At 37.4% G+C, this 25,426-nt stretch overlaps 2 protein-coding genes and 1 long non-coding RNA gene across 3 annotated transcripts in view; 1 reads left to right on the forward strand and 2 right to left on the reverse strand.

Moving 5' to 3' along the window:
* Nucleotides 1-6,913, reverse strand: part of LOC112569909 (thioredoxin domain-containing protein 3 homolog) — a 37,769-nt gene extending 30,856 nt beyond the window's left edge. Inside the window, exon 1 of the mRNA XM_025247998.1 lies at nt 6,787-6,913. The gene's annotated coding sequence lies outside the window, so the exon portion shown is untranslated. The remainder of the gene's footprint in view (nt 1-6,786) is intronic.
* Nucleotides 271-9,687, forward strand: LOC112569981. Its single transcript, XR_003100560.1, has 3 exons — nt 271-392; nt 8,535-8,640; nt 8,917-9,687. It is a non-coding gene; the product is annotated as an uncharacterized LOC112569981 (long non-coding RNA).
* Nucleotides 6,787-23,501, reverse strand: LOC112569963 (thioredoxin domain-containing protein 3 homolog). Its single transcript, XM_025248092.1, has 16 exons — nt 23,172-23,501; nt 22,820-22,919; nt 22,210-22,313; nt 21,779-21,850; nt 21,434-21,550; nt 19,118-19,214; nt 18,305-18,381; nt 17,938-18,030; nt 17,315-17,469; nt 16,836-16,910; nt 14,644-14,750; nt 12,439-12,583; nt 9,699-9,806; nt 8,836-8,984; nt 7,198-7,305; nt 6,787-6,913 (listed from the first exon to the last, which is right to left on the reverse strand). Exons 2-15 carry the CDS (start codon nt 22,908-22,910, stop codon nt 7,268-7,270), a joined length of 1,428 nt encoding a protein of 475 aa, XP_025103877.1. The 5' UTR covers nt 22,911-22,919; nt 23,172-23,501; the 3' UTR covers nt 6,787-6,913; nt 7,198-7,267.
* Between the last annotated feature and the right edge of the window lie 1,925 nt (nt 23,502-25,426).

Consider the following 25,426-nt stretch of genomic DNA (forward strand, 5'->3'; position numbering starts at 1 on the left):
TCGATGCAGATGTACAAGTTAATAATAACACGTCCGTGATAATTATAAACACAAAATTTGTTTAGCGCGTTTTCACACTCATAAGGAAGAGACGAGGAACACACGAGGAACAGAACAAACATGAATTATGGAAGAATAACAAAACAGTACCGATGATGAATAAAAAAACTAAACACAGAAAACGCAAAGATGAACCAAATAACAAGGAATGAGAGTATGGCTATTTTGCGAAAGGAAGACGAGCGGGGAAGTAGCAGTAAGCGGAAAAGTGGGGGGGGGGCGTGTAAAAAAAAAAGATTTAGCATTTATAATGTACACGTGTATAATCCATGCATGTTGCAATGTTGCAGACTTCTGTCCCGTTTGGTTGTCGCAGACCGAGCCAGAATGGAGTAAGCAGATATATTTGCTATGGTCAATCATGAATTTTAACTCTCAAGTTAGCATGAACAACTGAATGATTTTAGTATTTTTCAGCAATTCTTCTCTGAAGCAACAGGTGTCCTATGATGTTTTCCTTTAAAGCAATGTATACACATGTATATTTAGATATTGTCCTTGACACATTCAAATTATCATCATGATAATGTATCATTTATTTTATTGCTCAATTTGAGCATTTTTAAGCACCTCTACCTGACTTGCTCACCCCAAGAAATAATGGTTGCCAACAGAAAATGGATGTGCTTGGAATACCAGGCTTCAGATGTCCTTACCCAAATCTCTTAAAATGAATCTTCAAAGATAATTTATCTTCTCACTAAAACCAGATGTTCTTGGTTTCCTAAGTTTGATCTCCCAAATATCGAAATTGTCAAGATGCTATGGTGGCATTTATGTAGAAGCATTGTTATCCGCATTATAAATTGCTGACTACTCTTATCAAATTATTGTTTCATTTATAGAAGTGCTAGGACATTGCCATCATATCCTCTAGCTAGGTGGGTATGCTTATGCTTACTCATACATGCAACTGTATTTGAATGTATTTTTAGGGTGGTGAGCTAGAATGGCTGCCTGGTTTTTTAAAGCCTTACAAATTTTAGCTGTCTGAATTATTTAATTGCTTCATGAACTTGCTTGTTAAATTAATACTGATAAACTTAAAGCAATATTTTATATTTATTATCTTTAGCTGTTTTTGTCAATTTTAGAGGTGAAAAACATTCTTATGGTCTGTTGTTGCCCCTTTTTCAGTATCTCTTTATATCATCTGCTCTGGTTCGATCACATTTTTTTTTTATCATCTCAGAATGCATTAGAGAGAGTCAAAAGTGAAGATTTGCATGTCTGTATAACACCTAAGAGAAACAAAAATGTTTAACATAAAAAATATGAAGCATAATTTCCAACAGTGTACTTTATATCCACTTATGGTGAGTAAATAAATAAACATATTTGTCACAACCACTCGGTCTCACATGCATGCTCTTTCACAACACAAACACATACAAAACGATCGATTTTTCCTGCCAGACACAATATGACAATATTCCAATTATATACTTAAATCCTTATAGCCACTGTGGCATATTCATAGATAAAATCACGAATATCAGTCCCAACACCAGGCACAATCTTAGTAACTTGTTAACTGTACATGAATAAAAATGCAAGCCTCAGGTCAATTTTATTAGTCTGGTAATTAGCTCAGATAATTTCCCCTCTTGTGCTCTACCAATTTTGTGAAAGTCCATCATTCGGGACTGTATGCAATAATAAGTTTTAAACAATCTTACATACAACTGAGAACTTTCTCTTCTGTAGGCCCCTCATAGACTGAAAGCTCTAATGAGGTTACAGGTTCTCTCTCATCCTGCCTCTGTAATTTACTTTGTGTACAAGTAATGTATGTTGTAAAAGTGAGCATGTCTGTTATGTGCGAATATGGTTGTTAATGATTTAGTCTGTATGATTTATGTAAAGTGCTATGAGCAAATCTTTGGAAAGGCGCTATATAATTCCTCATTATTATTTTTATATGCCCCATCCGAAGAATTCAACTGTTCTAGATGTGCTGCTGTTCCCCTGGGTGGCCGTCTTGTGCCTCTTCGACAAGTCTGTCATTGCAGGATGCTGCTGTCTCTATGGTCACAGCCCAGTATCTCTCACACAGTCCTTACAGCCATGGCTCTTTCTCAGACACACTGTGTTGGCTCTTATGCCTGACTTACTCTTTCATCCCTATGTCTCGGCAGTGGATCGGGTGTCATCGCAGCGTGATGCATGCTCATCTAGTAATCTGGCTATGATTCTATATCTTTACTTCGGCTTCCCTTACACCTAGGTGAGCATTGCACGGGAACATTCAGGAAAACTATCGGCACATGTAATTTCTAAGCTGTCTAGCACTCGGACAGTTAAAAATGCACAAAAATACAAACCTACCCATACACTGTACTCTCAGCAAGCATTATTTTACAAGCAGGTCAACTAAATATATATCATATTTTCTGGAGGGCCATACATCGTACTTGGCAATTTATACATGGTGTGACAAAAAAATAAAATGGAAACCAGACAACATACAATATTGAAATATAAGAGAGATGGGTTTTAGTTTATTTATTCCTTGCTACTCCGACCACAGCAAGCAGGATTTCGTCCTGGGCGATCCTGCTCCGAACACATCTTCATTCTGCGACAGATTCTGGAGCAGAGCAACGAATGGAACACACCGCTGTACATCAATTTCATCGACCTGGAGAAGGCTTTTGACAGCATCCACCGCGAGTCCTTATGGAAGATCCTGAGGCATTACGGAGTCCCTGCAAAACTTGTTCAGGTCATTGCAATGCTGTACAGCGATTTCAAATCCCAGGTTGTCTGTGACACAGAGCTCACAGACCCCTTCAACGTCAGTACCGGGGTGAAGCAGGGCTGCATTCTGTCGCCGTTCCTCTTCATCCTGGCCATGGACTGGATCATGAAGACTTCCACCGACAGTGAGAGGAGAGGGATCAGATGGACCATGACTATGACAGCAACAACAACGCTGGAAGACTTGGACTTTGCTGATGACATTGCCCTGCTGTCACACCGCCACCAAGACATGCATGAAAAAACAAAAGCCTTCTCAGAAACAGCTGGAAACCTTGGCTTGAAGGTCAGCACAAAGAAAACGAAAAGTATGAGAGTGAACGCCAGAGTCCAAGACGGCATCAAACTAAATGGAGAAGAGATTGAGGAAGTTGACAGTTTCACCTATCTTGGGTCCAAAATGTCAAACACCGGGGATGCGGAGGTGGAGATTCGAGCCCGACTGGCGAAAGCCAGCCAGGCCTTCGCCTCACTCAGGAGCACATGGAAGGCAAAAAACATCAGCCAGAAGATCAAACTGAGAATCTTCAAGTCAAATGTGATCAGCACCCTCCTTTACGGATCAGAATCCTGGAAGATGACCAAAACCATCAGTAACAAGCTTGACGTCTTCCAAAACAGATGCCTCAGGCGCATACTTAACATCTTTTGGCCAAATACCATCAGCAACGAAGAACTCCACCGAAGAACTGAAACCGAGTCCATCACCACGCAGGTTCAACGAAGGCGTTGGCGATGGATTGGACATGTGCTCCGCCAGCAGACAGCAGACCTCTCCAGAGTCGCCCTACGATGGACTCCAGACGGCCGAAGAAAACGAGGCCGCCCAAAGGAAACTTGGAGAAGAACAGTGGAAAGGGAGATGAAAGGAAAGGGCTGGACATGGGGTCACCTAGAGCGGGTTTCAGCTGATCGACATCGGTGGCGGACTCTGGTTGAGGCCTTATGTGCAACCTGATGCACGAAGAGGAATAGATAGAATAGATAGACTCCTGGAGAAGCAGAGGGCCACAGCAACACCTCTCCAGAAGACCCAGTTTTGGGCAGCCCCCTCAGTCAGGCCCATGTGTCCAGCATCCTTTGCCTCGCTATCTACTGTTCTTCACCAGCATGAGTCATAAGTTTTTCGAGAATCTTCCTAACCAGGCCCCTGTTATGATACTGCTGCAGTTTCTGTAACATCTTGTGCTTTACATGAATGGGTTGTTAGCCCAAAGCAAAACCCCCAACCTGGAGGGCCAAGGTGCAATATTTTAGTCCAGCCTTTACCCCAACAGACCTGTTCGGTATGAGGCTCCTACCGACACGGCTCTGTGGATCAATGAGGTGTGCAAGCCACCACACCACTACATGGTAAACTGTTGGTGGTGGGATGGGTTTTAGATTCTTTGATTATTTTATTTTATAGGATCATGTTGGAGGGAAAACAGAATAAAGCACTCGCATCTGAACTGAGAGGTGTGCCAGTTTGATACTTATGAGTTCAGAAATCTTCCCCTTATTGACCCAGCTGTCAGGAATGAGTACATGACTCCATAGAGGGTTGTGGAAGGTATGGCAGGAAGGGAGAGGACACCACCCTCACATACACCTGGCCCCGAGAAAATTAGTCTCTAACACCTCACTACCTAATGACCTACAAAAGTTTAGGGGATGGCCTTTACCTTATAGAATCACAGAGCAGACTTACAGAAGTAGCATATACATATTTTCCCTATTGTAGGAAAGATTTTACAGATGTGAAATTACATTCTCTTTGGAAAAAAAAAGTTAAAAGATGTGTTTTATGAGGCAGGCCATGACCTAAATATCACATTAGAGCATGGGAAAATACTTTCCCTAAAACCATTGAAAAATTTCAAATATAAAACTAGTGCTGAGTTATTGATCAGCAAATTAGTGTGTGACATTAACACATTAAAACATAATGATACTTTCATGAAAAAAGAGGATGATATTCCTGGAATATCAAACAGTGCTGTCAGAAGTTATTAAGCATATGAATTATGATCATGTGTACTGTTGCTTCATGACACAGACATCAGTATTATTCTCTGGTTATATATAACAACAAAAACAGCAAATGCAAGGTTATTTTGTGTATATTTTAATATACTCCAACTAAGTAGTAACAACTACATAACTAAATAATTTACCCACAATAATCTTAAATAGATAATTCTATCATGCAAAAGCAATTATATGGAAAGGTTCACTTGGAATGTATATTAATAAAGATGTCAACAGAACTCTAAATATGCCATTTGCATATTTTAACAAGATATTTCAATATTTTGTATCACAACTTTTAAGTTTTCCTTCAACAGATAAAGCCATAATTTTTCAGTAAATATAGAATTTTCTTGATATTCTTTTTGTATGCATTGTTCTATCATCTTTTTAGTCTCGAAATATGTGAATTATTTTCTTTGCAATTAGATTTCCTTGATCTTTTTCAAGCTTTCTGGTGTTTCTTTCTCAGTGGCCAGTAGTCATCCTTCATCCTACTCTTCATCTGATGTTTTCTAAGTTTTCAGTGGTTTCTTCTGTTGTTGACTCCTCTGCTAAAACCGTTTTCTGTGCTTCTTCAATGACAAATAACCCATCTGAGTCCATCTCTTTTTCTTCTATTGCTATTTAGCGTTTAAAAAAAAAGATTAGTATTAAAACCATGTTATGAACAGACAAGTTTCTGCTCTTCTTAAAGCCCAACAAGATCTGGCATACCAATATACAAAGAAACACGACAACAAAATAAAAAACTTGGACAGAAAAATATAGTCCTTAAAATCTAACAGCCATTCATTTTTAAATTTATTATTCTTACTCATGAAATATTCCACCGTTAATAATATACATTCCCTCATGTACATCATACAAAGAGAATAATAATAAAAGATTTCACAAAGATTTAAAAAACATGTCTTGGATCCATACATGTATACACAGATCTTTGACAGGTACCAGCTGATTAAAGGTTATGTTGGTCTCTTATGTTTATACTGGTCGTTGGGGGAGAATGGGAACAGCTGGATAGACATAGCAGCTAATAAGGCTTGCCAGTCTGTCTTAAGCAATGGTGAGCAGGTCCTGCATGGAATGAATTTCTGGTCTATTCCTTCACATGTGCCAATCAGTTCTTCCACTATCCACCTCAGTGTTGAACCCCCCACTTCCCAAGGTACCCTGAAGGATGGAGTGTCATACTGGGTATGCAGCCAAGCTACATAACTGCTTCACACAAGAGGGATGGTATTGCAGATGTTTTTATATCAATATGATAGTTGAAGATCTGTTCAGCTGCACTTCTTTCTGGTCAGAAGCCAGCCTGTTCTTTTGGTAGCAGTTCCTCAGCAGTGGTATTGATATTTTTATAAATTAGGCATCGGTTTGCCTGGGTGGCTGATTGGCTTATGGTCTTGAAGTTTTGGTATAGTTTGCACTTTCTTTTCTTTGAAAGGGGTATGGTTAATAATTGCATCCATTCTTAGAGCTTCCACATTCTTTAGTACATAACAATAAGGGCCTTTGTTGTTTCTTACCCATCCTGTTCGAGCAGCTCACCAGGGATTTTGTCAATGCCAGGTGACTTCCTCCTTTCAGATAGGTCTGCAGGTTCTTTAGCTGTGGTCTGGTTGACTTGAAAGATGTTGATGTCTGTTCTCAACTGGAAGTTGTACAGGTTGTTGCAAAATTCAGTCCATATGTTTTGTACAGCAATGCTTTCCAAGATGGCTATAGCTCTGCCAGTCCCACAATGTCCCATCAGTAGCTTTCTAGCTCCTGGATGAGTTCTTTCACCTTGCTACACTGGTATGATGGGTGGATGTTCCACAAACCAAGTTTCCTCTCTCAGTTTTATTGGTAATTTGGACCCGTACAAAATAATTGGCCTTACATTTGTGATGAAGAATTCAGCTTGGCATTTAGATTGAGACTCTTGCACCATAACACACATACTCTTACCTTCATTTCGTCAGATAGTTCTTCTACCAAACAGAAGATTTCATTTATCATTCGTTTAGCTTCTTCTTTGGTTGTGCAGCCATAAAAACCATTGTGCAAAATGTCTTTCCCAAACTTGGCTCGAAGGCTGAAAAGAACCCCACGTATTTCTCATCTTACACAATTTATATAGATTTCAGAACATATCTTGATATAGCAAATCAGCTTGTGAATAATAACACATCAAGAGAAGGGTCCCTCATGTGACATGGCAGTACTCTTGGACCTTGAAACTGATCTAAATATAATGATAAATATCAGCCTTAAAATAATATACTTTTATCCTTCAAGTATAAAGAATAAATGTATGTTAGTGATTTATATCAGGATTAGTATACCTCTATGAACTCCTTTAATCAGAGATTTACATACGAGTTTGGTGCTTCCAACCGGGCAATTTCTGGATCGGTGGGGCCAATTTCTTCCCGCCACCCTTCAACTGCTATTTCTCTAACCAATACCATGAAGACTGATGTATCACTGTGACAAAAAAAATTTATGTGAGAATCAGATATTTATTACACATGCCTTTTTAGCTGCATAATATATAAAACGAAAATAAGAAAATGTAAGCAAGCCTCCTGGTAACAGCATTTTGTTTTCTTTAATGAGTTTCTTTTTTTACACACTAGTAAATTTAAGTTGTATGCATATTTTGAAAAACGATCTGTTGAGTATGAATTATACCGCAACTGCCCAATAAATACCTGGTCATAAAATTTATAAGTTCTTTGTAGAAATCTTTATCTTTCATGTCCTCATAAAGTGCTTCAGCAATGTCACTAGTAATTGTGGCTTCTTTTATATCAGCAATAAAGAAGCCAGCTTCAAGAATTCTCTCAACAATGGCATCTAAGAAAAAAAAAAAAAATCAAAACATGAAATTTAGAACAGTTATGATAAATTCTTATGTTTCCTCGTAAACTTGTATTGCTGGACTGCTGGCAGACGATTTTTTTCCAGTTAACTACTAAAACGAGGCATGCTACTACAAAGTTTCCGGTTTAGTCCCATTCTTTGTTCAGGCTTGCCAAGACTAACAGTGAAGAACTTCGCGAGAGTCTAAGCGTTGGTCTTGGCAGACAGACAGCAATCCACCTGTACATATCCATGGTTTCCTTTAATGAAACCAAAGTGTTTGCTGGAAACCTCTATAACTGTAATAGCATACTGTTAAGCATTTGTACATATATGGCTATATAGCATCATGTTTCCCACAGTTTTCATAAAAACATTTAGAAACGTGTGTTTGCTGACAAACACAGCGATATGATTTGTAAATATTTACTACAAACTTGATGTCTCAGGCTGTTTTATGGGATGCTCTGTTTTGGTGAACAGATTTAAATTTTTTAGCAGTTTCTGTAGCTAATCATGCTTGCCCCAAGAAAAAGTTTTCCTCTTGATCAGGGACGTGCTTAAGGGCAGGTAGATGAGGCATCTGCCTAGGGCCCTGCACTTCAGATTAACACGATAACTAAGCTCCAAATTAATGATGTATTGCATGCTTTATCTTTTAAGCAGGATTTTAAAAGAGTCATATCTCCCCTTTGTCCTTTCCCTAACTTTTGAGCCCCGCACATGCCCTATGCCTTGGGCTCTGTTGGGGCTAAGAACAGACCTGCTCTTGATGTCTTGCAAGAAAGTACAGTGTAAAATTTTTCAATTTATGCAGCTTGCTTGATACTGTTTTTATCATTTGGATTTAGTAAAGCAATGCAGTACAGAAGACTACACAGTTCCAACTACAAATACAAGGATAACTGGATACACCTGCAAAAAGATAGTCAGCTTGGCATTGTTCAACTGCAAAGGGTAGGTAAAATTCAGTTTAAAGTAGAATATCAGGAGTGGAGTATACAAATAGATCTTTGGACAGACGCTTTATAAGATCCTATCTTTAGCTTTATGTGCTTTTATTAAAAAATTGTTGCATGTGGCTTTCTCAGAATAATATCTCGATACCTTACGGATACCAATAAAGCATTGAAGCATACACTGTGTACAAACCTTTGTGGGGATAAGCATCTGGCTTGATAACAGCAAGTGTTGTTTCAGTTGGAAAGAAGAAACAAATTTCTTTTTTGGCAGATTCTTCAGAGTCTGATCCATGGAGCTGGTTGAAGGGAATGCCATCAAAGGCATACTTTGCTCGTAGGCTGTGGTGACAGTAAAGTGATGGCAGACAGCCATTATAGTCTCCTTTATTCTGACCCAGGAATCTACTACTAATTATGTTTATGGGAACAAGTCCAAGTACTTACATTAAAATAAAGATTTAATATCAACACATAGTCTTGGACGATAGATTACCCGATCTAGTGTCATTGCAGATTCTAGGGTCACATTATATCCAGTTAATAAAAAATTTATTGTTTTGATTAACTTAGAATGGCAAATAGAATACATGCCATAACTAAAAAGATGAGGGATCTTTTCAGAGCTAAAATAACTGGCTGCAAAGAACTGTCATAATAAAATAAGGAAAAGGAACAATAGAATATGTAGTTATGAGCAAAAGACATCCCTTAACAATAAAATTTTCTGAATTACACTTTTTTTTTTTGTTTCACAGGTTAACTATACATAACATAAAGTTGAAACATGCTTAAGTAAAAGAAATTTAATAATTTTCAAACAGGAGTTAGAGGGAGAAAAAAAAATGTGGCTATGATTGTGTGTGTAAGTGCATGTACACTTAATGTATGTAGATATTATAATAAATAGAAAATGTTTTATTTTTACGGAATTTCCAGAGGAAACTTTTTCAATGACATTTTAGTATACTTTGTCTACTGTTAAAGTAAGCAAATATGCCATGAAAATAAAAAAATAACCCTTCCTGTTTATTATAAAATTAAATATTCATTAACCTTTCTGGTGCCGCTATCATTGCCTCATCCAACGACTGAGGTCCTAGGAGATTTTGCCATCTGTTTATAGCATCACTCCTTGCTAGAACCAGTGCCAATATTGGGTTGCTACACCAGTTACATTCAAAAGGCAAAGTAACACAAAAGATAAAGACAATGACAAAATTTAATAAGTACATAATAATACACAAAGAAGTTACATATTGATTACAAGTTACGTTGATTATTTTGAAAACGAAAACCATAAATTCTTATAGTATGGTTGGGATATAATGAAATCAATTTGATAAAAATTTGTGATGAATTTTTTTTTTTTGAGATGCACATGCATGTTTGAATGATGTTTGAAAACTGTATCAAACTTAAGTGAAAATAAAGATGCAAATTTGACCCTGGTGGGTAGGATTTTTTTCTACTGTTTTGCATTCTTCTGGCAAAGCTCAACAGGGTGAATTCCCTATAATTTTTTTTTTTAGCTGTCTCCAGTCATGGTCACATCTTATAAAGCTGTGAGGTGATGTGTGTGTGGTTTTGTATGAACTTATGCAGATTTACACCGTTTGTCTGATTAACAAATTTTAAAGGAATATTCCTGTTGTCTATGATTATGCTGTGGACTATATTTTGTAGGTGTTGCTCTAGAGCAGGGGTCTCAAACTCAATTTACCCGGGGGCCACTGGAGGCAGAGTCTGGATGAGGCTGGGCCGCATCAGGTTTTTCACAAGAAAAGCTCTTACAAAAACATTCCAATGTTATCAAATGTCTTATTTTTTCATCTTATTTTTGTGTTAAAAAATAAAAATAAATTAGCAAATTCATAAGAAAAAATAAATCAATCAGTAATAAATAAATAAATAAATTGAAAATGAAAATATAATAATAATACAGCAGATATAGAAGACTGAAGAAAATATAGTTGCTGACCAGAGAAATGTAATTATGGCCACCCGCCCGGACCATCCAGAGGACAGTTGACAGAAACTGGAAGTTGCAGACTAAGGAGCGAGAGAGGAGAAGATATAACAGTATCAAACTCGGGCCGCACTAACATGAAACTTTGATATTGAGGTGGGGGCCGCAAACTTTTGGCCTGCGGGCCGCAGTTGGCCCGCGGGCCGCGAGTTTGAGACCCCTGCTCTAGAGCATCTTCACTCAAAACATTGTGCCCCTATATTGCCAAACATGAGTGCCAAACTATGCAGTTAGAATAAGGATATCAATAATACAATTGCTTTGTTATTTCTCTACACCAATGCCATGAATAAGCCTGATTCAAATGAAGTGAATAATCAAATGTTGACAGAACTGGATAACTTAAAACAATCTCAAGCTGAATGTTAACAAGACTGAAGTATTGATCCCTGGTACTAAACAGCACCTTTTCACCGTCTTTTCCCCTAGCCTGCAAAATGTCTCCTTCACTATTACTTGATACATGGTGGCAAGTTCTCAGTAATGCTTTTACTTACTCCCACATTTGATCAGCCAAAAGTCAAATTGTAATGACAGTGACTGAGTGACTTTACACTGTTGTTTGCCATTGCTTACCTTCTGGCTGATATGAAAGCAAACTTCAGTCAACCAAGTGTGTAAAGACTGCAAGTCAAATGTGTCAACACAGGGAGGTAATCAAGTTGAAGTAGCACACTTTTCTACTCTCGTTTGTGTCAAAAGAGTAGCAGTGGCATTCCTTCATGCAAGAACATACTTTTCAGTGTAGTTCATAGCAAGAACACACGTTTACTACCATTATTACTGCTGCTGTTACTTATTGTAAAATGCTTTGTAAGTCAATGAGTTTAGAGAACCAGAGGTTTCAAGTTCTATAAGCCATCGCCAAAATAATAATAAATGCAATAATAAATACTCACACTCCTAAAGAGCATGTTCTTAGCACCTAAAAACAAGAGTGAGACATGGACAAAATACGAGGGACAGGAAAACAACACATGAACTAAGGAAGAATAACAGTACTAATGATGAATAAAAACAAGTACAGAAAATGCAAAAAGAAACCAAATAAGAACCGAGAGTATCGTGATTAAAAACAAGCAGGGAAGGGTGTGAAAAAGGACTAGCATGTGGTCTGAAGAAAACCATATAACTCTGAAAGGTGGATAGGGTTGTGTAGTTGGGTTGGTAATTTTCCCAATAAGCATATGTTAAAGATGAAGATAAAACTGCTGGCTCAATTTTATTTTTAAGCGGAAAAAAAAAAAAAAGATCATAGGTTGAAACTTGAGTTATGTCTTCAGTGATGAAAAACAGTTAAGAATAAAAAAAGTGTACATTTTGTCATTTTGCTGCATCATAGATATGAAATCTGCTGCAAGGTTAAATTCTAAGTTGAACTGTTATCTGTAAACTGTAATCACCCTCTAAGCTTGATACTGCTTATGTTGCTGACTGTCAATAGTGTGATGTTCAGTCAGGCTGTTGTCAAGTGCCACCTCTGACAGCAATGACGTATCCGCCTGTCAATCTCTAACAAGTATTAATTCCAGGTTTTGCTTTGCGTAAATGGCACTAAGCTGTTCGAGCTTCAGACAAGAGAGAGTGACACATTACTCAGTTGTAATACCTAGGTGAACATTTATTTTTAATGGTTTTGACTTGGTACTTAATTCAAATAGACCACACAAGCCTTGCAAGAGGTCTCTTAGTTACTTGAAAATTCCAAGCCCTAACAGCAGAAGAGATTGCATTTTAGAGTGCATTGTGTTATAAAATGCTTTTTACCTGGACATGTAATCGGTTAGATTCCCAAAGAATGGCTGGTAATTAGATTCTGAATAAAACTCTTCAGCCTGCTTTTCAGTCAGATGTACCACTTTTTGCAATGGTATCTGAAAGCCTGCCTCCTTGATTGTCTGCAGTACTTCATCTACAGAAAGTAGTTTAGAATATCGGTAACTGCACATTTCCAGTTAAAAATAAAATGAAATCTTTTCATAATTACTGACTCTTACTGGTTTTACAGATTCTGAACTAAACATACAACTTGTGTCAACATTTTTAAAGGGCATGATGACCATAATTTTTCTGTAATAATTGTCACGTGACTCTAGAGAAACTCGTCTTTCAAGTTACTTGAAAACTGTTAAAAATTTTCACTAGTCTATGGGTTTTGTTCATTTTAATTCTACAAAAATTATCCAAGATTTTATTCAAAGAGTTTTATGTTTTCCAGCTGTATCAAGGACAATGAAAGATGATTATGATTGATGATGATGGTGATGACCATAACATAGATGATGTTTCTTAACCTTGACTGGTTGTAGGGCCAGCTGACAATTTTCTCACTAATTCTTGCCAATATTTTTAATTCTTCGCCCTCGTAAAGGATAAACTGAATGAGAGGCCAGTCCACTTTTGGATGTTGTCTGTCTGTTTTGTCTACCCTTTTTTTCTACCTCAGTGTAATATTCCCTGCAGGATTATTTTTGCAAGTCCTGAAGATCTTGAGATGTGTCCACACAACTTTAAGGTGTCTTTTCCCTATGGACAGGAGGTTGTCTTGAGAGGCAGTATTTGTATAATTCTCTTTCACACCTCATTGAGAAAAGAAATGTGTTCTTCACAAATTAGCTGTTAAAGTCTCACACATTTAAAAAAAATAGACACAGTCATGGAACACATTTGTCTGATTTTGAAGTGGAGAAAGATGATTCCTTCCAAATGTACTGCAGTTTGTTTATTGCTACTGCATTATTCAGAATACATCTGGTTCTGAACATCCATCAGCTGATTGCAGACTGTCTCTAGCATCTTGTCATTTACTCTGATGGCCATTATAATGATGACAAGTGTTTTTGATAATTAGTTTAATCTTTTCTGGCATGTAGTTTTAAACAAAAAGTTTTAATCAACTTTTGGAGTTTAGGGTTCAATGATCAGATGGTTCAAATCATACCTCATCCACTTACATAGTGACTGTTGGAAATGTTAAGTTGGCCCTGCTCTCCTTTGGTACAGATTTGTCAGGAAACCAATTCTGCTCAAGATATATATATATGCAGCCTCTAAGACTGTATATTTCCGATTCAGTATTAACTGTATTGTCTAGAGCAGGGGTGGGCAATTAATTTTCCCAAGGGGCCGCATGAGAAATTGGGATGGTTTTAGAGGGCCGGACTAATATAGTTAACTCAGTTTTACCCAATACTGTATATATAGCATATATACTGGCAGGCGGGCCAGCGGGCGGGCCGGATCCTTTGCCCAGGTCTGGTCTAGAGCTATGAAAAAAACATGTAAAAGCTTTGAAAAATATTAAACTTTCACTTATGATGTATGTGGAAGATTGGCAGGTATCTGGTTCTTGATACAGCCAACAAACTTGCGGTTTTAGTCATCCTCTTCTAAGTCAGTTAATGCAGTGCATTTCTTACTAACTGCCCACATGAGCACATGACGAGTACGAACTTTCTGATATGTGACAACATTTTTTCTCAAATTTCTCCCACTTGCGACTTTATTTCTTACTTATTGGGTTGAAACTTGTGCTGGCATTGAAGGACTCCTATAATCTTTTCCAAAATTACAAGATAATACAAATAAAGACAACTGATCTTATCATATTTTTGGTCTGGTGCTAAGGCTTGGAAGTCTAAAAATTTCAGGTATGTACCTCAAAATAAAAGAATAGGGTCTTGACAAAGAATGCTGTTTTCAAGAAATTGCAAGTCCTATTTACACATCTAATTCATTTTAAAAGCATACAAAACATGAGAAATTAGGTGTATTTGGTGTCTCACACTAACTACATGCCCCCTTTACAAAGCTTTAAATAAAAATTCTCTAAAATCACTCACTGCAAAGCATTGATTTTACAAATTAAAAATAAAATATGCTTATTCAACCTGATAAAATACTCGTGTCAGACATAGGTGAACACATATTGCTTCAAACTGCTATAGTATTTAATGAAAAATAAGAGGTAACCTTTCTTCTCGTTAAAAACGTCAGGACGAAGGATTGCAAGAGTGCGCTGAACGCGTTTTCCTTGGATGATAGGCACCTTGAAGGTAGGGAAAAAGAAATCAAGTTCTCTGAAAATAGAAATGTGAAACATTTGGAGTTTCAAGTATAACCAGCCATGTACATGTAACAGCATAGATTTGGCATGCACCATAATCTTACATAACGTTAATTATAAAGCTAATAAAACTCCAATACTAATCCTTACTGTAAACAAGTGTAAAACTGGAGAAAGGTGAAAATGACAGTAAAAGCAATTAAATCTAAAGATTCTCAAAGATTTATTAGCCAAAGCTTCAGTTTCAGAAAAAAATATTATGGGTGCCCATGCTGAAGAAATTAAAAATATTGCTGGCACATTTGCTGTATATATGTTATATTATGAAGGGCTGTGTTCTGTCCCTTTCAAACCCTAACCCTGCCCTTGTTGCCTGGTAAGGTCTCTCCGAGGAGGCTGCCTCTCAAGAGATCCCAGATGCCTCTGATTCAACTTTGTGCTTGTAACCCTATTGCCCAAAAAAAAAAAAAGTGGGGGGGGGGTGGGAGGGACAGACTGTGAGAACAAATCTCGGTGTCTCACTAAATGACGATTCATTTGTACGGCCATAACACAAGTACATGTAACTTGGCTGTTTTGCATGTTCGCTAGTGTGACTAATTCTGTTCAATTATCCAGAGAAAATAGAGAGACCGCTTTACCGGATTAATTAACCACAGCTTCAATAAGCCAGTGGAACGAACGTCAGGACCCAAGTTAAATGCTGCCATATCGCGTCTGTCAGTTAAAGTCATGGCGCTGAATGAGTGCATATCCCGGTCCATAAAATAATCCGGCGTTTAGAGTTACTGTTACAGTAAATGTTACTGATTTGGCAAAGATGTTCCAAATCAATGGATCTTAGACAAAAACTAGAGCTGCCCTATATGGACATGGTGTGGCCAGGGTGCGGGCGCGCACACGCACATACACCCCAGTAAACTATAGCGAACGTCTTCAAATACGCGTGGTGTGGGTGGAGGTCTAAGGCCACAGCCACCGACTGCACGGCCCTGAATGAAACACAATCAGAACAGGAACAGCAAGCTATGCAAGCTTTGCTGACATATTGCGTGACACACCTCAATACACACAGCTTCTTTATTGTTTTTAATCTACACGAAGGATAACTTTAGACACCACTGGGCCCCCGCACAGTCCGTACCGGAGGGGGAAAAATCCCCACGTTCTTGCATAGCCACCACATCCAGTTCCTCTTCTTTTCCCGTAAAGATATAGCAGTGTCGTGTCACCATTTTCCTCGGGTAGTGCATTACTTTAGCTATCTAGCCTTACTTTATGCCGCCCTAAAGATAAGAGAATTGAACAGACCGAAGCATAAATTTTTCCGCCACGGTTTGACCACCTGCATGCAACCTTGTCCTTGGTAGAAGAAGTGGTGAACTTTAAAATAAAAAGAAGCGGACGCAAGGTAGTTGGTGCTGCGAATAGGTTAGACAGCAGGAAACATCACTCCACTTCATAGGCCACACACGGAATATCCAAACAAAACGAGGTAGCTGACACATGTCTTAACTGTGTCGAGGTGGGCGAAAAACTGGAGTAGAGGGCTCACCAGCGTGAGGTGGGGATGTTAGGGTTACTGAGATGAATTCCAGTCCTACTGTGTTGCATGGGTTTGGACAGCTGGATTTGAGGTATCTAGAGGGTGATCTTCATATAGTCATGTCATCTGGTACACTACGAAGAAGAAATACATACGCACACACCTGAAATGTGAGAAAAATTGAATTAAACTCACAGGCCATAACTGGAGGTCAAAAATACCACCTAAAAACCTTATCTTTACACTCAAAAAGATTTGTACTCAATATCACATATACAAAAAAAAAAAAATTCAAAGCATAAACACAAGACATAATTTTCACAATAATATATTTTTTAAAAATCAGTTTCTTCTTTTTTTTAATTTTTCTAATTAATGAATACCTGAATTCTCACATGCAGAGTTAAACATCTTAGATATTCATTACACACATTTACTTGTTACATTTATTTATAAGTTCTCTACTTGTATTCTGAGTTTAGGAAACTGCACAATATGATGCTGAAATAAAGGTACAAATATGAGTTGAATTAGTATTCATTGGACACCGACCTTGCAGCTGCCCTTCTATTTTCTGAACCATGAAGCCCATTCATGATACCCTGTTTTCCATACCTGGCCCGGAGGCTGAAAAGATCAAGACAGTATCATTTTCGAAAAAAAAAAAAAAAAAAAAAAAAAAACCCAAGAAGAAACTGCAACCAACATAGACGAGATTTTATACTTTTATTGGCAGTACCAGCTGAATATGCTTGTTGCTCAAAGCTCATTTTCTTTCCTCGTTATGGATTCCTCTTCAGTTTATGCTCTTTTGGAACAATATAAAAAAAAATGTAATACATTAATAAGTTGATTGGTTTTAGAATGTTAAGCCTTATTAAAAAGACAAACTCTAGATATCAGAAAGATTAATCCAAGGGGTTGTTATGAACAGTAGCTATTTGAGGCCATTGTACTACTGATCTGGTCTAACTGCCTTGAGAAGAACATTCTCAAATGTAGCCAGTTAAATGGCCATAAAAAAGTGCTACCTGTTTGGTGCCTTGTCTTTTGCTTCTTCCACATTTGGAGGTCCCATAAGGTGTTGCCAGTCATAAATAACCTCATCAAATATCTGTTCTTTTGTCAAGACTAGCACATGGCAAGGTCCACTTGTCATGAATTTTATGAGGTCTTCAAAGAAAGCCTGCATAATATTAAAAGATCAAAATAAAGATGAATATTTTGTTGCGAAGGTTGTTTTAATGATGCAGTCATTGACATTGTTTAATAAATAGAACATTTGAATAGTTTGCTAGATTTTTTAAACTAATAAAGCTACAAAAATGTACTAAGATCTTGAAAAAAATAGATAAACATGGCTTTAAACAGTAAATATTCAGTTACGTATTTTTTTCAACAACTTCATTGCATTAGAATTGTATCCAATGCATCAAGGGGGAGTGTCAAATTTCATGTAGTGCAACAAGCTTTCAACTCACAGCATGCTGAAACATTTGTTTATTGTCCTGTTTGCATTAAAAAGGCTTTGTCATGAACGTATTTTCAAACTTAACAGTCTTATAATATTAGGATGCTAATCTAAATTTTAAAAAAAAGGTTCTTGCATCATCTCTGTCAGTGCAAACAGTCTACATCTGTGCAGCAAACTTGCCTCATCCTTCTTGCAGTCATAGAATATCTTAGCTTCTTCTTCTGTCAGAAGTCGTTCTTCTTCAACCATAATGTGAATGTTGTGTTCTTTCAGCTGCATAAGACATTGTTTATATGCAGCCAAAAACAGCACACTTTCTGTTATTAATGTTTGTCCATTATTACACATAATTTAGCAAAGATCTAATAGTTAAAAACTAACTTGACTTCAAAAAGAAGACCTAATATGATACATAGACTGTTGGATGGAAAAAAGAATGCAACTAATTGTCTGCCACGCTCAATAAATCTTTAATAGAAAATTGGTTGATTAGTTCATAAAGCTAAAAAAGGGTTCCCTTTCAAAAAAGAAAAAAAAAAAAGCTTACTTCCATAAAGATGTCATTCACTTTTCTGTTCTCAACAACATTTGGTTTGATGATAGCAACAGTAAAACTTTGTGGAGCTGAAATTCAAGCAATCACTACAAATTGATAATTTTATTTCTTTCCAGCAGACACTATCAACAAAAGTTAAGTGCAAACTAAAATATGTGGCTGTTATCTCTATGTAGTGGTCAAACCTGGCATTGTGGATTAGGTCCTAGCAGTTGTCTTTAACCCATTTATGCCTCATGTTCCATTAAAGGAATAAAATTATTTTTTTCTCTTCAAATTCTCGTTCCTTGAATATCTGTAAGTCACACACATTAATTTCATACACAAATTAAACAATTTCAACCTCTGGCATAAATGGGTAAAGTCATGATCAAAATATCTCAGCTGATATAAGTTCATAGTCAAGTTGTCCAGCCCTTAAGATACTTAACAAGAATTTCTTGACAGATCATGTAACAAAAACTTTTAAAACACCAAACATGCTATGTACATCTTAAGATAAATAATTCTAAGCATCTTATGAAAATATGAATCAACATGTAGACATATTATGCATTCAAGGAAGGGAAAAGCTTATACAGAACAGGAAAAAATATTTATTTCCATAATTATGTTCAGTATATTGAAAGAATCAGCTAAACGTCACAGGTGTGTTAGAAGATGTCTTAAGAAAATATATTTTAATGCATATATATATCCTGATATGGGTTGTTTTTTTTTGTTGTTTTATACCATCACCAACACATAACTAGTTTACTAGATTAGTATGCCAAGATACTTTACTTGTATTTGGGTTCAACCTACCTGTTTCTTCTGTTTGTAGTATTCTGATTTCAATTTTTGAAGCTCTTGTAGCTTGCCTCTCCTTTCTATATTTTGCTATGATGAATACATCTTGTACCTAAATAGGATTAAGCACATTTTCTTAAATCTTTCAGCATCTTCATTTAAACTTGGATTTTCATTGTTTACATATAAAGTTGTTAACAATTAAAAACAAAAAAGAGTTTTAAGGTACACCCGCTCATATGACCTGCTGGTGTCACCTTTTCAACAGTGCCAGCAGGATCTCTTCCACAACTTCATCATTTTAAAAAAGTGTTTGTCAGAGTCTGGAACAAGGGGCTGTCACATGTGATGCAATAATTTAGGGAGCTTCATTCAAGTCAACAAAGACCTTAAAGAGTGTAGTGCTACTGGATAAACTAATGGAAGCTTTCTTTCCTATGACAGAGGGCATCTGTCAAGAGTTCCCTCTATCACCTGTCACCTACAGTGTTCAACATCATCTTGGAGAGCATCATGCAAGAAACTGTTTGCTTTCATCACATCTCCATTTCCATCTAAGGGGAAGATCATATGCAATCTATGTTTTGAAGATAACATTGATCTCATAGAAGCCACCAACAGCAAACTGCAAAGCAACAAACTGTCAGCAATGAGAAGAGTAAAGTCATGGTTAACATTAAGGACAATGGCAAAGTAAATCTACATGACTGGAGTACAGCTAAAGAAGGTGAACAGACATTTTCACCAAAATTGTAACTGCAACAGCTGGACAGGATTTGACAAAGCAACACCATCAGTACTAAGTATAGACTATACAAGTCATTTGTTTTTCTTATCTTACTGTACAGATAGGAGATGCTGACTCTGTTGGATGATATGGAGAGTAGAATACAGCAATTTGAGACTAAGTATCTCAGGAAATTGTTGTTGGATGATATGGAGAGTAGAATACAGTGATTTGAGACTATCTCAGGAAATAGTTGTTGTTATTGGTAGGGAAAAGTGCTTTCATCTAAAGATGATTTCACATTGTGGAGGGATGGGGATCTGGGAAAATACTGGGGAGTGGAGGTTGGAAGGGGTAAGGAAAGGGATTAGGGTAGGTATGGCAGGTGGATCACTGTTCCTTGATGTTGCAGATGTTGTCTACTGTTGATGGTGCCTTTTTTCATGTTTTGGTCTCTTACTCTTAAAATCTAGAAGGTCTGCCAGGTCTGCAGTGGTGGAGTACTGTACTGGTCAACATATCCCTTATGTTGCCCTATTCCTATATTCTACACTTCTATTTAGTTTTAGGTAGTACGCTTGAATGTAGCCTTGGAGTCCGAGTGGTTAATGCGATGTGGAAGAGAGTTCCACTGCTTAGCAGCGCAGAGGGAGAATGTCCAATGTTCATATGTGACTGTCTTTGTGGGAGGGAGGGAGGGATAGTTGGTATTTTGTTTTACTGTCAGTCTAGCTAGTTTATCAGCCTCTTCATTTCATTTTATTCCAATATGGGTAGGAACCCAAAGGAACTTAATGTCTCCATTTTCTTCCTCTTATTTATAAGAAACAAAGATTTTGTATGCTATGTATTATCTATTGGATTTAGCACTTGGCGTGCTAACAATGAGTCTGACCTTACAAGGTATTGTTGTTATGTCATGTGTCATTTTAGGTTGCACTCTCTGAAGAGATATCTGTATGGCAGTCTGCTTGGCTGTGAAGACTGAGGTATGCATCAGGACTCTGGTGGGGATGGACCTACTGTCAGGAGAATAAACTCCTAGTCCAACCACTTGTGTCACTGGTTTATGAGATCCATCAGTATATATCTGAGTATAGTCTTTATAGATGGTGTTCTGATATTTGGTGTAAAACCACTGACTTTATATGTCACCACCCTCATAGAACACCAGGAACTTCTTCTCATAGCTGTTAAGTGGCGCAAGCTTGTCTGGTTTGACCATAAGATCTGGCATGGTATTCTGATCCAACCTTGGAAGGGGGTTGATGCCAAGGTGAATAGAGGAAGAAATGGTTGGCAATTATGGAGTGGACTGGTTATTTCATGCAGAACCAGCTCACCACTGCTTAAGACAGGCCTAAGTGGCAAGCCTTATCAGATGCTGCATCTATTCAATTGTTCCCCTGATGACAGTACAGACAGATCAACATAACCATTCATTATTTGATACCAGTCATGGAATGTTTTTATGTGAGAACAATACAAAAAAACAAAACAAAGAAAAAAGGATCTTACTTGGGCTTATAAATATGTTACAGATTTCTGGATAAAGAATCAAAAAATTATATCTTCAAGAAAATTTTAGAGAGTGAGAAGCTTACCTCCTTGCGTACTTCTAGTCCTTCAAGAACTTTGTGCTCAAAGTCCAGCTGTTTTTTGATGGTATTGATGATAAGGGGAACATTAGCACCATGTACAAATGCCACAAGCATGCCTTCCTGAAGAAATATACTTTAGATATAATAAACACTCAACTCAATCATTAGATTCATAGGGGTCATCTTTTGCCTCTCACTTATACTACATATTACTACATGTGCAATTAGAACTTTGCACACACGTATCACAAAGATTCTCTCATTACTGTTCTTTCTCTTCCCCTCTTTCTCTCAAGCTTGGAATAATGATGTTATGCTATTACACAAACCTAAGTGCATAAAACTTACTGCGTAAAAGAGAAAACATGGTTCACACTTTCCTCTGTAGTCTTTTAGTGCTTCTGTGTTGTCTACTTTTGCCTGGAAGAATAAAGTTAAATTCACATGATATAGTTATTCAATTTTATATGATAAAAATGAAGCCCATTTGCAAGTCTAATAAATGTGTTGCTGAAAGCAGAATAAAACTCTTAACTTTAATAAATCTAAAAACAGAGGCTTCAACAACAATAATATTTATGTGTAAACACACATGTATGAATCAACTATCTCTTCAACTCTTTCTACACTTTGTGAACAAATTGTCTTGAAAGTTACCCTTTGCTATATGGATAACATACCCTCTTTTGTTGCAACCCTCCACTCTCACCCAACCAATTGTGTCAGGAGTTAGAACTGTAGTTTATAGCTTTTAAAAAACAAAATATTATGTTACTAACTATAGCAAACTGTAAAAGTTTATCTGATAGTTCAATCATGATACGGCGGAAGTGTCCAGACAAGGCATTGCATGGGCCACTCCACTCTTGATACACATCCACCACTGCAAAATGCCTTGAAGTTACTTTTCAATGATTCATCAATTTATGCAAATTTAATGTTAAAAACAGAAAAATAAATTGATGGATGCCACAACATTTATCATTTATAATAATATAAGCACTAACACTAAACATTAATACCTGATTTATAAGTAGCTTTTCTCACCAAATATGCATATCATCTATGTCGATATACTCTAAACAATACTGCATATATTATTAATACTGTTTTACACTATATTACTTCAGTTGCTTTTTTTTAAATTCTAGTACCATATAACCATCTTCAAGCATGCTACTTTTTAATCTTTATATGTCTTCTTTAAATAAAAAAAAAAATAGCTTTATAGTCATGATACATATCTTTCTCTGCTTTTCTTAAGAGACTTAAAAAATCATTCCGATGATGGCCTTCTTAACATCACGATATGAACACTCCATTTTGTTTTGAAATAGTATATTTGTTCATGTTTGAAACTGACATCCCTTCACGGAAAAATAAATTTACCAAAAAGACCCTTTTGTTCCAAAAGACTCTCCCAATCTTTTTGGGAATTCACTTCTTGATACAAGGGTGTTTCTTTCTTCTTTGGTGGCATTACTTAAACCTGAGAAAGAAGAAAATGTTTTGTCTTTTTCGTGAGCAGAAAAGCAAACTTCTATGGTTTAACCCTTAATCTTGTAACGGGCTGATTGCGAATTTGTAATAATTATAAATGGACGTGCCACTGGCTTTGGGCATAATGAGCCGTTATTGCCGTATATTTTTCTGTATAACCCATTTAAAATAAACGTCTTGAGCGAACCATGAGGTGCAAGTTACAGTTTTAAAGTCAAGTAAAACTCACGCCACTTCTTACCGATAGACTGTGACAAGAGGGGGAAACTATCCTTATCTATCCGAAACTTAGTGTCGCTTCTAACGTCATTTGCATTAGCCGCTTTTTTGAAAGGGACATCACTCTCAAATATTTGTCTCCCAGCAAAGGCCGAAGTCACGGACATACGCACAAATCTCTATCACGGACGTATATAGGGATATTAGTTCGTGCAATCGTGCTTCTATGATTTCAAGTCTGTAACCTACGGCTGAAGTATATACTATAGTAGCGACCCTCCCTGAATGCTCTTGTCAGTGGTTGTGCATCTCTAGCGCGATACTCAGACCACGAACTTATATTTTTTTTCTCTCTCTCTCTCCACTTAACTGCTAGAACGAGGCTCCATAGAGTAAGCTTCCGGTTTATTCATATTTCAGCTTAACTACTAAAACGAGGCATTAAACGACATAGCTTCCGGTTTATTCACATTCTTTGTTACGGCTCGCCGAGACTAACAGCGGATCACGTCGCAAGAGGCCAAGAGTGAGTCTCGGCGTACAGACATCAGTCCATAAATACACGTCCATGGTCTGCAGCGTCGGCGAAATCAACAATAAAGGCTCCGGGGAATGTTTCAAACTGCTGTGTGGTAAGGGTCCTGCTGTGCGACTATGAAATGTTCGATATGCGCACGAACTTGTATTATACACGTCCGGCCATGATCTGCGTTTGTGCATGAAGAGGTTGGCCACATGAAAAAACGAGCAAGCCTGGTCACCTGCTAGATTCCTTCCTTGAAGCCTCTCTGGGTTGTCACTTTTGTCAGCTCGATAGTCTGTGAATAATGTGAATAATTCTAGTTCCAGCCTCTTTCATATGTGGAGACAGGGCTTAAACAGAAAGGGAAAGCGTTTGCGCCGTGTGTTAACAATATATATATAGTATAGCAATTCACAATTTCTACAGTCTAAGCTGGGTAGTTCAGCGGTAGACTAGGAACGTTTTTCGGATCATACCACATTTAAAAAAAGGACGAGATAAATTTGGCAATTCCAAATTTCTATTTATTTTTACAATGTTGATTTGAAATTTCTTTTTTTTTTTCTTCATTAAATTCTGCTTAGTTTAGAATTAATATTTTAAAATCAAATAATGAAGTCGCCTAGCAAGAAATTCATACTTCTCAACCAATTCAGTCCTTGTGGACAATGAGAACTGTTAGATTTAGAAAGTAGTGATGATTGAAGAGAGTGGGAGAGAAAACGAAAGTAAGACTTTATTATTGTAATCAAAGATATGATACTCATGTGAAGATAATGATAACATGGTGGTAGTGGATGACGAGAATTGTTGGAAATGATCGAGTGGGAAAGGAAAAAAAAGTGATGAATTTGAACTCAAAAGATTTTAATGACTTAAGGCCATTATTTCCAGCCATTTCCACATTTGCAAGGTGAACTAAACTAATAAGCATCTTCCTCATCCATTTACCCAGCCACTCACCCATCCATCCACACCCCACTTACTCTCTTACACACATCACACACGCCATATATCTACAGCGCAAGTAGCATCATTGAAAACATTTGACATGCATATCAACATCAGCATTTACGGGCAAGTTCGGTTGCCACCCATCTTAAACCATATGTGTGCGAACCATGCTAGATGTCTAGTTCTTGATGCGGTTTTAACATGACAACACTTGCATGGACAAGCGCCCAAACTTCCACTCGGCGGGAAGAGGAGTTAGTGGCAGTGAAACGCCATCATTTTCTCTCGCAAGTTGTCTGTACATCTCAACAAAAAGTAAACTCTTTCCCCATCTTCAACTCTGCTCCTGCTTCGCTTTATTATGGTTCTGCTTCTCTTTGTAATTCAACCTCTCCCTTCATAACCATACGCTCTATGGTTCACATTTTTATGCTTCTTCTCAACGATTACAATTTTATCAACGACAAATATAGGATAATCTTGGAGTTTTTTTTATACTACTTGATTCGATTGATTGTCTGATCGATTGACCCACATCATGCTTCCGATCCATGTCACCACCCACACCCCCAGCGCAGTTTGTAATGTCTCGGCCTGATCAAAGTCTCCATCATTTTTGTCGTGTTGGTCGCTATAGAGACTATCCAGCACAGCTTGGGTGCAAGAAAACGCACTTGTTGCGTCTTCGTCACTCTTGTTCTCTTCGAACTCTGTTTTATCGCAAGGCCCGGGGCTCGGTTCGACTCCGCCGATTAACAGGCACGCTCACATTGTTGCCAAAGCTAACATGCTTGTTAGTC

This window comes from Pomacea canaliculata, linkage group LG1, assembly GCF_003073045.1.
Source record: "Pomacea canaliculata isolate SZHN2017 linkage group LG1, ASM307304v1, whole genome shotgun sequence".
NCBI lineage: Eukaryota > Metazoa > Mollusca > Gastropoda > Architaenioglossa > Ampullariidae > Pomacea > Pomacea canaliculata.